The sequence below is a fragment of the Pseudopodoces humilis genome, chromosome 6, assembly GCF_049639895.1.
Source record: "Pseudopodoces humilis isolate 2021_Gansu_Grassland_sample_001 chromosome 6, ASM4963989v1, whole genome shotgun sequence".
Classification (NCBI taxonomy): domain Eukaryota; kingdom Metazoa; phylum Chordata; class Aves; order Passeriformes; family Paridae; genus Pseudopodoces; species Pseudopodoces humilis.
In genome coordinates, this window is record NC_142205.1 from 58,663,653 (window position 1) to 58,681,453 (window position 17,801).

General features: G+C 35.5%; 1 protein-coding gene across 6 annotated transcripts in view; it reads right to left on the minus strand.

The window, feature by feature from the left end:
• The window catches only part of LRBA (LPS responsive beige-like anchor protein), a 369,063-nt gene that overhangs the window by 114,373 nt on the left and 236,889 nt on the right, over positions 1-17,801 (minus strand). For all 6 annotated transcript variants that reach the window (XM_088057132.1, XM_014254789.2, XM_014254786.2 and 3 more), the window contains 4 exons: positions 8,538-8,655; positions 7,402-7,504; positions 6,097-6,212; positions 3,718-3,830 (listed from right to left, as the gene is read on the minus strand). In XM_088057132.1, the coding sequence (XP_087913258.1) occupies positions 3,718-3,830; positions 6,097-6,212; positions 7,402-7,504; positions 8,538-8,655 (450 nt within the window). The remainder of the gene's footprint in view (positions 1-3,717; positions 3,831-6,096; positions 6,213-7,401; positions 7,505-8,537; positions 8,656-17,801) is intronic.

Consider the following 17,801-nt stretch of genomic DNA (forward strand, 5'->3'; position numbering starts at 1 on the left):
GCAAAACTGTAATAGGTTCACATCAAAACATTTTTAGTTTCTACCTCTTTGCCAGGAGGTAAATAACTAAGCAAATTCAATGCCTATCCCAATCTGCTTCCACACGAGGGAAAATATGGAGCACAAGTTTTTCATGCAGTGCGTTTGTGCTCCTGAAATGGGCACCCTGAAACAAAATTCAGGCTGGCATGCTGAAGAACACCCAACAGCAAAGTTGACATCAGAACAACAAAGCTTCTTTAATTTTTCATAGTAAAAAAATCTATTACTTCTCTTCTGTCAAGGTGTGTTTTTATTAGTGGCTCCCACATACCAATTAAACACCTCACTTCACTGAAGGTGAGATCTATTTGTCGCTTTGGTACACTTGACTGGAAAAGAAGTCAATACATACATAACAGCCTCTATAAAATTGATGATGATTTAGCAAATATTGCATAGAATAGATAAAGATATGAATAAAAATATTATTATGTACACATGTAGCTATAGTGCAGAGAAAAGAAGATTTAAGAGAGCATAAATTTCTTCTCCCAGTAGTGTCAGTTTATGATCTTACACAAATGTTGTGCCTTATGAGAGGAAAATTATGAACAGCTCCTTGCATATAGCAAGATCTTGTAACAAACTTTTGAAAGTATAAAATCATGCTTCCATATCTCAGTATTTGCCACGTATTCTTACTTCTGTTTTCTTTCCTTACCCAAGTTCAGAAATACAATGCAGTTTACTGCTTTGACTGAATAAAAGAATGTTCTTATGAATGACATAAGTAATGCAGAAAAAGCCCCATGTTCTGGTGGGAAACTGTGCCTGTTGTGTAAATAAAATATATACCTCTATAAATATAATATGTAATACTCATTCTAAACCACAGTCACCTCTTAAAGAACAAACATTTGAGTCAAAGCAGGGTAAGAGACTGGCAGTGCACTCCTGGCATTTGTCAGGAGCCTTCGTCAGGCTGACAGCAATATTAACCACAATCCATTTCAGTTGCTTTGGTTTATCATTGTGTGACTGATGTTCAAAACAGTGCCCTAAGAAGCTGCTTAAATAAAGTGTTAGTTTAACCTACACTCTGCAGCTCTTTAAATCTGTACTAATTGTGGACTCCTAGCTGACACATTAAAAAAACTGTTACTTAGATTTGACACTTCACTTACAATTTCTAAATAATTTTTAAAAAGGAAATTCTCATTGTCTTAGGAACCAAAAAAAAAGTAAAGATATTGACTTGACTTCCTTTCTGCCAGATCAAAATCAAAGTTTCCATTTTTTTTACACAATGGGAGCAGTAAACTGTGATGACTTTCTGGGCATGCAGAAGGAAAGAAGAAATAACTGACAAAACCATGTATATATTTAAGTGAAATATCTTTAAATATTTTTACAAGCTTTAGCAGTGCAAAAGCATAGACATGCTACAATATGTAATTAGCACATATTTGGAAGCATTACCCCCCCAAGATAATAGTGCTACAATGAAAATATCATAATATACATGACATCCACAAATTTTCATAGCAGAATATTAGCAAGGTCTTCCAGATACTTGTCACAAATTCATCCTCTGACACAAAGTTTAACATTTAAGCTTCTTGGAGCTGATACTGCTAGAATTGCCCAAACAGTAACAAAAACTTGAACTGCTTTATTTGAAACAGGTATGACATAAAGACTCTCGTGTGTATCTGTATATATATATAGTATATATGCAATAACTATGTGCTGTTTAAAGGTCCCAGTTTTCCAGCAAATGCTTGAGAAGGTTGAATATAGCTAGAGATGCAATCTCAAAGTAATGTCCTCCCTCAGCACCAGCAATGGAAAGATTCCCTCAGAACTGAAAGCACACTTAGCAATCCTCCTCAAAGACTGCTTTCATGAACAGAGAAATCCATATAACCAGTCAATGTTAATAAAAAACCACATAGAGCAGGTTTACTATCCAATCTCTGAAATGGAGGTAAGTGCAGTACCTGACTTAAAATGAGGGAAAAATGTTCTGTTTCAGGCAGGAAGAAAGACCAGGACTACAGTGCTGATTGAACTGACTCTTTACAAATGAAAATACAATTAAAAGGAGACCCCTCAGAAGTACAGCACCTAGAGAGTCCTTTTCCATATCTCCAGTTATTTCAGCAATTACATGATCTATGCAGAAGCATCGCTTAGCAATAAGTTAATGGAAAATGAGGTTGCAAAAACCATGTCATCACCAAGGTATTTTTTAATGATTAGTACGTTTAATTTATGTACTAACTCAAGGTACCCAGGGCTGATGTTACTTTTAAGTTTTCAATGCTGATTTAAGTGCAATTCACAAGAGTACTCTAGCTTGGCCATAGATATTTCTGGCTGTAAACTACCTTCAGATAATTTCTGGCCAGGGGATTATTAAATAGCATTTATTGAATTCCACAAGAAAAAAATATTTTAAAATAAATAAATGTTTACCTTTTAAAGATTCGTTAAAATATAAAATATGTGCAGGTTTACACATGAACGTGGATCTGTCTCAGGCAGACATTCTCTGAGACCTTAGAATTAATGACTTATTCACATTAAATAACACTGTTAGGAAAAGTTATAACAATAGTACCTCAGAATCTCTGCTTTGGCTTTAATTGTGTACATATACACATTCAAAAGGCATGGTACAGTCTTCAAATATATACATACACACATATATTCAAATATATATACAAATAGACATGTATATATATATGTGTGTGTTTATTTGTCTATATATTTGCTGACTATACAGTATGTTTTTTAAGATTAAAATACTAAATCAGTAATTAATCTTTTTAACACACCTATGTTTAGGTGCAGTTTAATCAACTGCAAACTGAAAGCAGAAACTTCTAAAGCTTCCATATGTCCACAGGGATTTTTTTAGTAGCAAATTACCAATTTATATGAGACTTTTAAAAAACAAAAAAGCTATCATTAAAATACTCTCCTTACCTTTTCTACTAATTAGCTATATTGCTATTATATTGCTCCATGCCAATCATTTCCCATAAAAGTCACCTTTTAGAAAAAGATCCTGCTTGCTGATCAGTGCACCCAGTCTTTGCAGAGAAAATAAGAGATACTCCTACTTTGAAAAATGAAATAGTCCTTTTTGGAAAAGCATTGCAAGAGAATAATCACATTCCATAAACAGGCTGTATATTGAATCTGCAAATGGTGGGGGGGACTGCTGAAAAAACCCACAAGGCTACTCTGCCAGAAAGGAATTGTTTGGAAAAGTTGTTCAAACCTGCCAATGTCTGTCTGAGAAAGGACAGCTGAATTAATCCAGCATACAGAAAGGCTACATAGAGGAAGTAATAAAATAAAGTTTCTACTCATTGGAATATGGGCAGTGATTTAAAAGTACCTAAAATAAAATGGTATCGCAAAGTTTGCTACTACAAAAAGCACAACTCAGCATTTCTAACTTCATTAAAATTTGAAATGAAATGTAATGTAATGTTCCAACTAAGAACACCTTCCAACAACAATTATTAGGTTGATACAATCAGAAGCAATAAGAATGCATTAATTTTTACACAATCTGATTCCTACAATCAGTACACACATGAAGAAATTAAACACTGTTAATGGTTGTGCAGGTAACATTAATGTATTAAACATAGCAGAAAATGCTTACAAGACTGCAAACTGCTATGATAAAAATATAAAGGTATATTTGATGACAAATACCTTAGACAAATCCCTGAAGTTGCTAGGAAGTGTGAGGTCCAACTCCTCTGACTCATAGTTGGTGATAATCCAAGGGAAGACAGGGTACTGATTCAAATCATTGTAAGTTCGACCTGACAAACAACAAAAAATCCCCCACTGTGAATAAAGAGTTATATTTAACCAAAATGTGTCTCTAAAGATACAACAATAGAACTTTATAAGCTGTTTGAAAGAACTGCAGTTTATATCAGATCTGTTATCATTTCAATATTATAATTTGCTTTATTGAAATGATAATGGTAAAGTTGACAATATGCTAGTATTTAATCTAAAACATTTCAGCCCATTTTACCCATTTTACTTTAATTGTAAACTCTTTTGCATACAGTAAGTTTCACAGTTAATTTCACTCATTTCCTAAGCATTTATCCTTTCTTTGTTTACATCATCTTGTCTTCTGTCTCCTTAAGGTGAAACACTTGAAAAAATGGAGGGTCAATGATTTTTGTTGATGCTAAAAATTAAAGCATTCTTTTTACATACAGTCTTAAATACAATATGTGAAAGAAGAATGAAGTAGCTCAGACATTTAGACTAAAGAACTTTTCAATTAATAACTGTTCTATCTAGGGAATTCACTTTGAGGGAAATTCATCCTTGCCCATTGTCCATCTATGGATATGCCAACATTTACCATGACAAAAAAATTTGGTCTGGATACAGGTTCATGTGTACATCTGCATGTATCTAAGATGGAAATAATACACTTCTTCCAGTAAAACCAAAATATTCAATCAGAATAAACATATACCATGCAGATATACACACCCCAAAGCCTGGTTTCTAAGTTAAAAATGCAGTTTTTACACTCATCCTGTCTCTTTTTGTTATATTGTTGCAGAGGCTCATTTATTCAAATCATCTTCAATCAGCGTGTTCTTGAGATTTTGTTCAGCTTGCTCTTAGAAGTCTCCAAAGACAGGCTTTAACCTCTTCCCCAGGAATATTATTTTACAATCCAGCCTGTAAGGTTGTCAGAAAACATTTTCTAAACCTCCACCAAAGCTTTTCTCCTTCCAGTTTTCTTATACCACTCAGTATTTTTCCATACTGGTTTGCAAAATTTTTAAATGGTAGAGTCAGTCTTTCCCTAATCACTTGGCTGTATTGCACATTCTCCCTTATTGAGGATTAAGGTTACTTACATGACACTGGGATAACTATCTTTCTTTTAACTCCCTATCATGGGCAACTCAACTTTCCCTCTTTCCATAATGTTATCTTTTTGCTTCTTTTAACCTCAAACACCAAGCAGACAAGAATTCAATTTATTATTTCAGTAATATATTAAAGCTGAAAAGGGTCATTCATTAGAGCCACAGGAAACAGTGTCATGATGTGCCTCATTCAGCTGGAGCAGTAATGAGGCAAGCAGATCGACCCTTACTTTTAAAAATCTGCCAGCATCTTGGCACCTCTGACTTGATGACTGATTACAGAAAACACCAAAACTGACCATTTGTATAAAATGCAATTAGTGCAAGCACAGGCATTTGTTATATCAATCGTGTTAGCAAGACCAAGCCTGAAAGGGAATTAACAGACCTTTCACCACTGTCAATACCACAGAAAACAGCTGAAAATTGAGAAATTTTCTAAATTGCTCAGAGGACAGAATAAGTTGGAAAATAAAAGGGATGTCATGAGACCCAACAGTCAGCCTCCACTTAGTAAACTGAAGCCCAGCTGGTTAGAAGCTGATGGGTTAAGATGGGTTAAACAAAATACAGCTTAGTATTTACAGAATGAGTGGTTAGGACAAAAATAAGTGGATACAAATTAGGGCTGGGTTTGGATTAAGGGTGTCTTAGAATAGCAGCACTGGCAATCCAGGCATTGCACCCTTTTTTGAGACCAACCATGCATCCTGTAACAGTGGTATTTATTGAGTAAATAAATCTCCTGCTCCCTGGCTGAGATTTCCCAGCCCTGCAGAGAACTTGTTGCACCTATGATATTTAGGGAGGATAGTACTTATGAAAATTACAACTTAGAATACTGAAGATAAATAAGTTCCTATGTTTGAGGCTTTCCTAAATAATTGACAATCTATATAGTTCCTGTCCCCCCAAAACAGTCATGATATGCTGATTTTAAGTGCAGCTCAGTACAGCATTATTAATACCTCTCTAGTCTTACATAACTATAAATACAATTACAAATAAAGGAAATTTAGGACGATTTTTGTGAAGTTCTTCAGGACAAAATCATACATCGAAAAAATTACTCATTAAAAGAGCAAAATCTAGTTGTGCCCTATGACTGTTGAGACTGTGCCATGATTAATTCCTTTTCTGTGTAATTACAGTAATTTGGATGTACAGTAATTAGCAATACCTGCTATAGTGTTTAGAAACATCAAGTATTCAAAGTTGGAAATCTCTCGGTGTTGCCACCGCTGAGTCATATTGGAAGCTTTGAAGATCTGTCGTGGACTAGCCAAAGAAATGCGTCTGAAAACAAAAGATAATTGGAAAAAAAATAATGAGAAACCTGGGTGGGTCTTCCTTTTTTACATACCTGATTTTTAGTGGCAGTAGTAAACATTCTTTCTACCAGGTCTATGCTAGATTTCTCTTGAGGTCAAAATGCCACTTGGATACTTGAAGTTCATTTTTAAAGTTTTATAATCTAATAAGAATAAAAGAATTAAAGTATCTGACAGCTGGATATGTCAAGGTTTGAAAAATTTCCAACAGAAACCTTTACAGCTGTGCAAATTCAGATGCTCCGTGATGGCTTGATGTATTACAGAAATATGTTACTGGAGATTTAGAGAGCTGGAATATCATTAAATAAGAAGATTACAATACTTTTAGATTTCATGTAAGAATAAAGTCATCTTTAAGGAGAGGTTTTTTAAATCCCTCAAGAACAAAGGAAAACAATGATAAGATGATAGAATTTCATTATGAAGTCCATCCTCTTGAGATTTAAATTCTGGGCAGTGTTGAAGAGTTAGTCATAAATAACTCAAACTTTCAGAATTTGATGCCAGATTTCCTAATGTTTATGAAAGAAGACTGTAGAGTCAGTCCTTGGAGTGATAAATTAAACAGAGAAGAGTTTATCATAAAATTCCCAAGACTGTTTTGTTCATAACAAAAACATCTGCAAATACCAAACCCACATCACTTAAAGAGGAAGAAAAGAAATCTATAAGTAGTCTTAGTTAACAAAGCTTTACAGGTATTGGTAAACAATTCAAGGAAACTGTAACTTTTTTTAACAAGCCCCATTATGTTGCAAACAAATTGATCAGTACAAATGGATGTGAAATCTTGAGCAAATGTGTCTTCAACATACATTTAAAATTTTTCACACAGAGTTTCTGTAAATAGAAATCTTGATATTCTTATGGAGTGGCTATAATTGCAATCCAAGAGATTTTTTGATTCTGGACTCCATAAAAAACCAACAAATAATATCAGAAAACATCCTGAACTATTTTAATCCCATTTCTATGTACAGGAATCTATTAAAAATAAAAAATTTCAAGTAACAACAAAAAAGATACTTCCTGCTGCATGTTATGTAAACCAGCAGGTGTAAATGCTTCATACCATGTAGGCTGGTTTGATAAAAAAAACCCCAAAGAACTCTTAGAACTGACAGATAAAATAAACTCAGATTATGAAATACCTGGTCTGGGGTAGTCCAAAGATGGTACCAATACCAACCCGAGGTAGACAGTTAACCACTTTCTTCACTGTTGCTTGATCAGGGAAGTTGAACATGACACCCACTGTGAGTATGAGAGTTGAAATATAGCATGATTTTACACATTTCAGACTTGCTCAACCAACACAATGCAACCCTAAGCTCAAGTGTTCAACAGATCAGACAAGTTTCCTTCAGATCATTGTAGATTTGTTTGGGTTTTTTTAATCTCCAGAACTCCTTTAATATATCACACTTTTATAACAGGAATTTCAACAGAAGTTGTCACTGTTGCACATTTTACAAGGTCTACATTTGTTTTCTTTTATGAATAGGAATTAAACCTATATGCAGAGATTGACTGTCTAGAAGTAATTAAAAAACGTATGTATTAACTGGTTCATACATTTACTAATTTTTAAAAAACGTATGTATTAACTGGTTCATACATTTACTAATTTACTTTCTAGATATTTTCTAGTAGTAGTCTTCGAAATACTGTCTTCCTATTTCGTCTGAAACATGTGAATGACACTTATGAAACAGCAACCTAAAAATCTAAATAACAATCTAATTACGGTATCACTAGTGGCCATTTATGACTTCAGAGAGTACAACAAGTGTTTATGCATATGATTAATATTCTGTTGGACATTATCATTACCAAAAAAATGCTCTACATTTTAAATAAAGCATGACAGGCAGGGAAGTCACTGGTCTAATCCAGTAGTGAAATTATTTCATTCCATTGTTCTTGGTGTGTACAACTAACAATTATCTACCCTCCAAGGGGAGAAAAAATCCTTTATGCATAACAGATCAGAGGTAGGACTGTCTTGAGCAGTACTCCTCAAAGAATGCCAAATAAACATGTGGATATAAATGAAAGTGAGGCATTGATATGCACAGTTTTCATGTTTCATCACAATCTATAATTCAAAAAAAAAATGGAAGGAGAAACTAAATTACAAAAAAATATTGACTTAAATACTGATGCATTTAATCCAAGCCCTTCCTCTATCTATGCAAATCCATGTCGAAACAGATGTGACTAAACATCCAAACAGAATGCACGTGTCCCCACATCCACACTTGTCATTTCTTTAAATTCACTGTACCTCTATTTGCCATGAATATCTCCAGTGCTGTATTTTGCAAGAGGTAACGTCGGGAAAAGATAGATCGAATCTCTGAGAAGAGCCATTTTCCATGGAGTCCTTCTGTATATGCCAGAATCTAGGAGAAAGAGACAGAGAGGATGTTTTAAATATGTTAGCTGGACAGGTAATACCTTGCAAAAGAGAAACTCTTTGACCCACAAACATGGATTCTACCAATTACCTGCAAAACCTGCAACAAAAGTAAAATACGCTCAAACTTCAAATCATCTTATGAATCTCTAATGCATTTTTGTACTCCTGAATTCAACTACTCATGTCAAATATTTTAAACATTTGCTTGCATTTTTTTTCCTTTAAAGACAACTATCTATTTTTCATAACAGTTTCAGAGCTTCAAAAACATTATTAAATGTTCGGCACTTCAGCAAAGCATAAAACCCTATTCTGAAATGTATTTCTAGTAGCACTACATCTATCTGCACTCCCTTCAGCGTTGTAATAACAGGCCTGTAACAAATAAGCAAGAAAAAAATGTCTTTAAAGAAAATAAAATGTTCCTTAGGTTTATCATTAAGGCAGCATTCACTAATTATGGAACTGTAAAAGGTTTGCTGTATAAGAGGTTAAGTATCATTTTGTCAGCTGAGGTTAAACACAAACCTGCAAATGAACTCAGCATAATCTCTCTATGGAGTAAGCGATTGTCAAAGTAACTTGTTACAATTCCTGTCATCCCATCTGACAGACACAGATGCTTAGTCTGCCTTCACAATTCAAACTAATCCCATTTTCAGTCCTCAGCCACATTGTTTCTTTGTTGCTTCACTTTCTCCTTTTCATTTCAAAGCTTAATCATGTAAGTGTTAAGGGACAGAGAGACTGGACACTTCTCTACCTCAGATTAACAAATTATAGGAGAAGGAAAATCTGAGATTTGTCAATTTTACCAATCACGAAAGCACTTAATAGAAACCCATCACAGAAAAGGAGACTCAGATGCAATCCTTATTAACATCACTCTTACCACAGTTTCACTTGAGCAATATATTGTGTATAAAAACAAAACAAGTGAAATTCAAGTCCTTAATATAACAAAGACTATTAATGAAACCAATAATTTGTTTACAGGTTTTTAACAAAGGAGGATTTTGCCTCGCATGTAGCATATATTGACAAATAAAACCTGCATTTTTGTAGCACAGGGAGCAGATGCATTATAAAAGCACTACACAATATAGTGCAAAATATTGCACCAGCTTTGTGAATTATAAGCAAACAAGACTGGTAAACTAAAAGCTGATAGCACAGATCAGAACATACAAAGCATATCATCCCCCACACCTTCTTTCTTTTTACTTAATCCCTCATCTTCACCTCAATACAAGTGCCACAGTCAACTTCTCTCCCAGCAAACACACACACATACACACAGAAAGAGAAGGAAAAACTACGTAATTATTCCAGTACTAAATTTTAGAAAAGTGATGAAAGGACCAGAGATTGTCAGTGGTTGCTAAACATTTCTGGAACTGGGGAACTAACAGACTTGGGCCACACTGACACTTCTCACAGCACACCCATAGCCCATCCACACTAATTGGCAGATTTGTATAATTCTGTGGTGCTGTTCAGAACCGCTGCAGTTGGCTTTTGTCACACACATATAAATATCCTCTAAGAATACAACATCAAAAGAGGTTACAAAGGAGACAAAGTTGCAGTGCTCATGCACAGAAATTTCTTAGTACTTTTTGCTGCTATTCATCCACCTTATGATCTTGAAATTGTAGCTTCTAATTGCAATGATTGTTTTTTTTTAACACAGACAGCAATGTGGTAACCTCCACTTTTCTGTAACAATAAAACACAACAGCCTGTTTCTCCCCATCGGTCTGCGCATGGCAAATTCAAACTCTATCTGTGTGGATGCTCTGAGCAAAACCAGCACAGTAAATAATTATTACTTTTACCCTGTGAAATGAGCATTTTCGGTGAGAGTGGGAATCCTGCACAAGCCCCAGACCTTGCTGTTTCCAACCTCCTCAAAACTGGAAGGAAAAGCACCAACTTGAAAAGAGCAGAGGTGGCTTGCATTGTGCACCTCGTAGAGCCACGGTGAAGTTACTGAATTCAGTGAGAGAGGATTTACAGCAGGAACTGGAACCGCACCACAGAAACACCTGCAGCCACCACTGTAACCATTATCTGAAGCACTCATTAACAAAACTGATCAGGAGACACAAGCAGCTGAGGCTGTGCTGAGCAAGGCCTTCATTCCGGGCTGGAGCAGGGTCTGCCTGCTTTGCGGCCTCACTTCAAAGTCTCTGGAGTTCAATTAAAACTGGATTAGGTGGGAGCAGACCTTCTTTGGGACACTGTGCTGTCTGAAACTCCGGGCGCACTGACAGCACCCTAGACAGAGGTCTAGCCTGCCAGTGAACCAGTTGCCATGGAAACTGCAGCACTGCCCCTGCTCCCACTCATCACTCCACCTAGAGCAGATGAAAGGTCCAGAGTACAAACACATTTCTTTCATGCGTATTGCTAAGTGTTCCCTATGAAAATCCAGTGCAACCTTTTGTTCCATAGAAAATATTATTAGAAACTCCTAGTTGCAGAAACTGGCTCGTTCTTCGAATTTAATTCAGCATTTTTATTCTGGCAAACAAAAGTTTGAGTTTTTTGTTTGTTTTGTTGGTTTTTTTTAGATCACTTTTGACATCAGAATTACAACTTTCAAAAACTATTTTTGCATTTGCCTGTTTTCACCCATAGGACACACAATACAGAGGTCCACCTCAGAATTTAAGAACAACTGTCTTCTTCATACTATTGTATAACATTCTGAAGTTAAAACCAACTCATTTCTGCCTTTTGTCGCGGCCACTTTTGGAACAAGTTGTGGAGCAGAGACTAATCAGAGCGTACAATCTAATTTAATCTGCAGAAATAGTACTGCCTTTCCCACGTGAGAAAGTATTTACAGAATTTCAGTTGATTTAACACATCAGATTGAAGTTCAATCTCTGCACATTTCATTTTTTTCAAAATATACAACACCCTACAGGAGAAAATACAATTTATACTGTTTACCATTTCATTTAAACAATTATATAAACAAATGAGACAATTGTAAAGTTGTACGGTTCCCAAAATCTCATCAGACAAACTGTTCTGTAATTAGACTTTGGCAATACCAGATGAACATGAATCATGACAACATTACTAAAAATACAAAATTACTTCTCCCTTTGCATAGAGTCCCTTCTTTTACTTCAAGTATTAGAAATGAAGGTCTGAAGCAGCACTCAGTTGCTGTATTCATGCTGATGGCCCCAACACTGCACAGCTGCAGGAAACTCCCTAAGAAATTAGTGAGTAAAGAACAGCCAGCTTCAAACTCTACTTGGAGGAGATTCTGAGATCAGAGTTACATGAAAACTCAGGTAGCACAGTGCTGACCACATATTAAGGTCATACAGAAGTAAGTGTTCACGATTTACAGTCACATATCAGCTAATTTCCCAACATTAAAATGCTCATTTACTTGGAAGCTATTCTGCCATTTTACAGTTTTTAATACAAATGCCCCATTCTACCTTTTCTTCAAAACCCTCCTTGAATGTTTATCATAAACAATGTCTATTGTCAAAGACTTAATGCAATAGTTAAAAAAAACACTCCCATCACTACAGCTGCCTCCTGAATTAGAAAAGTAATATTTTACTGAAAACTAAATTAATATTTTGCTTTACCTGTTAAGCAAGCCAATCAACTTGTTTTATTTTATTTTATTTTACAGAAAAGTACTATTGATCTTGAAAATGTGAATAGGCTAGAAGTAATTAAGTCTGAAAATGGATTATAGAACTGAAACAGTAATTGAATAATTATATTACTTTAACGTCAGCCAACTTAACTGCCATGAGTAAAATAAAAGCTAAATAGCTTATTTAAAAGGCTGATGCACATTTGTGTAATTTTAAACAAGTTATAATACAAGACAAAGAAAAAAAAAACACTGAATAAAAATATAGAACATTTGATTTACATTCTAATTTGATTACAATTGAGAGATAAAGTTTATAAATGCATTCTAGCAGCATTCCAGGTCATTTGGGGTCATTTTTACTCAGGAAGGCAAAATTACAGCACTCAGAGGCTACAAAGTCTGAAACTCAGTTCACAAGATACCTTAACCTCAGCTTTGCAACCGAGGATCCTTGGATTCTACTGTCCAGGTACTATTTAGTTCCTGGCTGCAGGATTCACAGTGAAAGGGTCTTATTCTGCTCTTTGTTCAAATACAACTGAATTAACAGGGAATTAGATCAGACTGGTAATAATCTTAAATATCAATGTGCTCTTCAATAAATCAGAGTTGCTTATCAGTTTGTTCTAGATTTCTCAAAGAGACAACAAATACGATGTTCGCTCTAAATCTCAGACATTTACAAAATTATTACACTGAAATCCACAGGCAATGAGCAGCAGCCTCCCAGCCAGTGCCCTGTGTGAGCATGCACAGTCTGTTACACAATCCTGTTCAGCATTTTCATGGGTGACAAACTCAATTAAACATATTCATTACTTTAATGTTCCACTAGACAGTTTTACCCGGCATAAAAAAATTAAATAAATAAATAAACGCTCGGTGACCTTTGTATTGATCAGAGCAAAATGGCTTATGCCTGGGTGTGGGTGGTGAAGGGATTGGGGAGGGGGGTGGTAAAGGACTCTTATGTTTTCTCTTCCAATTACTGAAGGAGATGATAAAACCACAGCAAATGATGTATCAGCTCATTTTATCTTATCGCTTTGGGGCTAGGTGACAATGAAGTTCATATTTCACTGGTTCCCATTGAAGATTGTGAAAATTACTTGCCCTTATGACCTGAAATTTCACTGGAAGACAGAAATTTCTCTTCTGCAAAGTAATGCAATTTTTCAGATGTCAACCTTTAGCCCAGCTTTAAAAATTAATTTCATTTATATTAACCAATGATATTGATATTTTCACAGAATGCTCTTTGATACATGAACCACTGACTAGCAAATTGATGTGCTCAAGGAGGATAGAACTGTTTTATCTGAAGCTGGTGGGGACAGACAGATTTAACACAAACTGAAATTCCTATTTCACAGTATGCTGTTTATATTAGCCTCAAGTACCTTAAGGCCTTTGGACCTGTAAATAGTTTAATCTTTTGTTAGGATTTAGTTGTGCTTCTAGATCCATTCGGTTTTGAAATCATTTCTCTCTACCCAATAAACAAATAAAACACTATGTGCTTGGAAATAGTAACAATAATAAGAATAAAGTCTGCCCAAGACCACATATCAGTAAATTTGTGATGACTTGAAAAATATTTCCCAGATTATTAAAATAGAGGAATGCACAATATATATTCTCCCTTTATCCTGCCACTTGAGCTATATTTAATTATGAAAAAATACACAGTGTAAATTTTCTGAAAGTGATCTTATACTAACTCTCAGAAGAGATAACCTTCCGATTATCCCAATCTAATTTGGAAATAAAATTACTGGGGGAGCCTGTATTTTAGAAATTCTCTGGTTTGACTACGTGGTTCTAAACAGCTCACATAGACTAATAAACCTGTATACAATGTTAGCAAATTTAGTACCAATTCTCTTATTCCCCTCAACTGGGTCTCATAAACATTTTTTTTTTTTCCTTTCCTTCTTGATTAACCCTGCTGGGTTTTAGAGAGCAGGGGTTCATTACCACTATCAGAAAACATTTAATTAACCCAAAGAACAGTAACATCTGATGGCTAAAGACAGTCATGCAAGGTAAATTATGCAGCCTCAGACAGTGGAAGTTCAAAAAGAAGAAAATTAATATAGGTTTGGGTCACTATCCAAACCCTGCAAAATTAAGGACATAAAGTTACACCTGTGTTTGGAAAATATGACAGCAGGTTTATTTATGATAAAAAGGAGCCAGAATTGCAGGAATTCACAGATTCTTTGTAGGAGTTGACTGATATCTTGATTTAGTTACATTCTGATTTAAGAGCTAGTTGGACCTGCTCCTCAAGAGGTAGATACGAAAGCCTCATACAGATGTTTACATCACCTGGGGTAGGACAACTTTTTTTCCTCTACCAGGGTTACCTGTTTATGCTATTTGCCACAGCACTGACATTCATTCATATACCTGGTATGTAAAATGATACAGACAACAAATCATAACCAAGAATCTTTCAATCATTTAAAAATAACTCAGCATAGCCTTTGTGGACTGCATTAAATCATACAACTTCATGATTTCATGTGTCAACGAATTCCATCAGTTAGACACAGTGCAAATACTAAAAAAAGCTTGTTTTGATTTCATTTTGTATACATTGAAAAAATGACACTACCTGCAAAAGCTCAAGAAGAGAGCTTAAGCATCAATGAGCAGAATTCCATGAAATTATTTCTCTCTGTGTAGAAGCTGTCAAACGAAGCTGGTGACATTAAATAGTGGAATTTGCATTAAAAATGCTGAAATAAAGTATTATCAGTATTAAGACTTTGTAGTAATGAATGTGCAGTGGTGCATTCCATGATCATTACCCTGTGTGAGACAGAATTTTGGAAAACTAGGTGGGAAAACTCCCTTTGTCATCATTTTATCTATCCAGCTGAGAAGCATGTGTCTAGTTGGCTTAAAAAAGTCCTTCACAACTCTCTTATTTTGTGCATAACTTTGTATTACCACAACTGTTGCTACCTTGTTAGTTAGCTCACCTTCAATTTTATTAATGCAGACAACTAAAAGACAAAGACCAGGAAGCTTTAGATGTTCCAAATTTTCACTCTCCAAAAACAGATCAATTAATTTGTCTTCCTGTCTCCTTTTGAGCTAACACAAAAAAGAAATACAAATTCAGATTTAATTCATTATGGAAATGTTTTATTATTGGAAAGGAAGTTATAAAATAAAAATTCTTTTAAATCTTAACCTCAAAAGTTTTTAGCACACTCCCTAGAATCTGGTATTCTCATTAAGAAAAAAAAAAAAATCTTTGTTTTCAAGGCAATAAGTATGACCATAATCAATATTTTGAAAATATAAATCATACAGAAAGTTTCCTAGCAGAAGTAAGACAACATAGGACTAGTGGCTCAAAACCATGCCATGATGTTGTAACACTACTGCAATTAAAAAAAAAAAAAATAGTTCAAAAAAAGTTCTCAAAATCTTTCAAAGATGGAAGATGGAAGTGCCAGAAAAATAGTGAAAAGGAATCAAGCAGAGATTTCTTTTTTTATATAATGACAAAAATGTTGCAGATTTGGGTTTTTCTTAAGTTTAAAGATTTTTGAAGTTTAAAGTCTGGTTGGTCTCTCTCCTTTTATAAAATTTCTAGTGCAGAAAAGTGTTGGAGGATAGTCATTATCAGACTATTGGTTGATCTTTAACAAGTACAGAGTCTGAAAATGAGGACAACTGCCAGACTCATAGCAGTTTATATCCACAGCAGTATTACTCACTATGTATGGTGAAATGTAAGAAGCAGGACCAAACATCTCAAAGGCAGGGCACAGAAAACAATGCAGGAGCCATCTCTGTTTTGATGTCTCTTAAAGACATTTAGACATTGATTTTTTTTTTTTTAATCACAGAATTTCCCAAGCCCTGTATGGGATATCCCCAAGAGTCACACCCTGTGCCTGAGAGTGTTGTCCAAACACTTCTTGAGTTCTGTCAGGCTGGTGCTGTGATCACTGGCCTGGGGAGCCTCTGTTTTAGAAATATAAGGCTCATGTTTACTGTAAATGTCTCTTCAAATTTGTATTTGGAACAGCAAATGAGAATAGGCATGTCAGATTTCCACTGCCATGCCCTGCACCTGCCTATTTCACCACTTTCAGGATATGACTTCTCCCATGGGCTGCTTCTCTGTGTAGCCAGCAAAGGTCTCTCCAGTCAGAACATGTGCAAGTGGAAGCAGCAACTACAACTAAGAAGGAACCACTACACCTGCAACACTGGCAGCTGTCCAGAGTCTGCTGTTTCCATCTGATCTTGCAGAAGGAGGAGAGAAAGCAAATGGGCAATGAAAAAGAAGTTTTGATGCCAAAAAAGAAGGATTTTTTTTTTTAATCAGTGACCTGTAAGCTGACCTTCATATCCCATCATCAGAAACAAAACAAAACAAAACCTCCCCCACACATCTGGCAGGAAGCTAGAATACCAGTCATCAAGAAAGACTGCATCTGATCAGCTCATTAATGGGAAGCAAGCCCCTACATAGAAGAGCAGATGTGCCTCTCGAAGGCAAGGAGAAAAGTCAGACTCCAGAGCTGCCAAGCCAGCCGTTCACATTGGAAGATTCTGCATTGTGTTCCATGACAGATGTGGCACAGAAGATGTTCCTTGCAAAGGGATGGGGATGCAAAAATGGCTTAATGCCACCTTTGTGCTGCAGAGACTCTCAAGTGCTGCAGGAACCAAATCCCCTTCAAGTAAAGTGGGGCAGCTGAAGGGGTTGACATCCATTTACCTCATTTGGGATGCCCAGGACTCTATATAATACTGAACAAATTTTCCCTCTTGCCCTCAGATGCTGGAAAAGAAGATAGCACAGAACTGCTATAAAACCTTCACTGCTCAAGCCCTTCTCCACTCACTGCATTTACTGTAAACCAAAGCAAATACAGATATGACAACAAAATAGAGGAATTGATCTTAGTTATCAAAGGACACGTCTCCTATGTGCTCTGTTTTATAACAAAGTCCCACATGAGCATACTTTGTATTTTGTACCTGTATGCCTACATTTGTCTTCTATTCCTGTAAAAGTAAGTTAATTTCTCAGGTGAAAGAACTGACTGAAATCAATCATTGACCAAGGCCCATGACTGCAAGGGAGAACCCTTTACCCATAGAAATAATTTGTCCAATTAAAACATAGCCCATGTTTTTAAAGAAAAAAAAGCCATTTGAAGAGGATGTTTTATACAACAACTGCTGATACTCATCTTAGTACATGCTAAACTAACGTAATATAAATTCAGCTTTAAAGCATTCCTACAAGCAGAGACCCTTTTCCAAGATTAACAGAGGCACAGCTAATGTGTGGTCTACAACCACACCTACAATTCTGGAGTAACAGAACAAGAACATAACCCTTATTTCAGCTTAAAAATGCAATAGGAAATTAAACTGCATTTCTAGTCCAAATGATTGATAAGAAAGGCTTGAAAATGTGATTCAAGTGTAACAGATACACAGACAGCAGT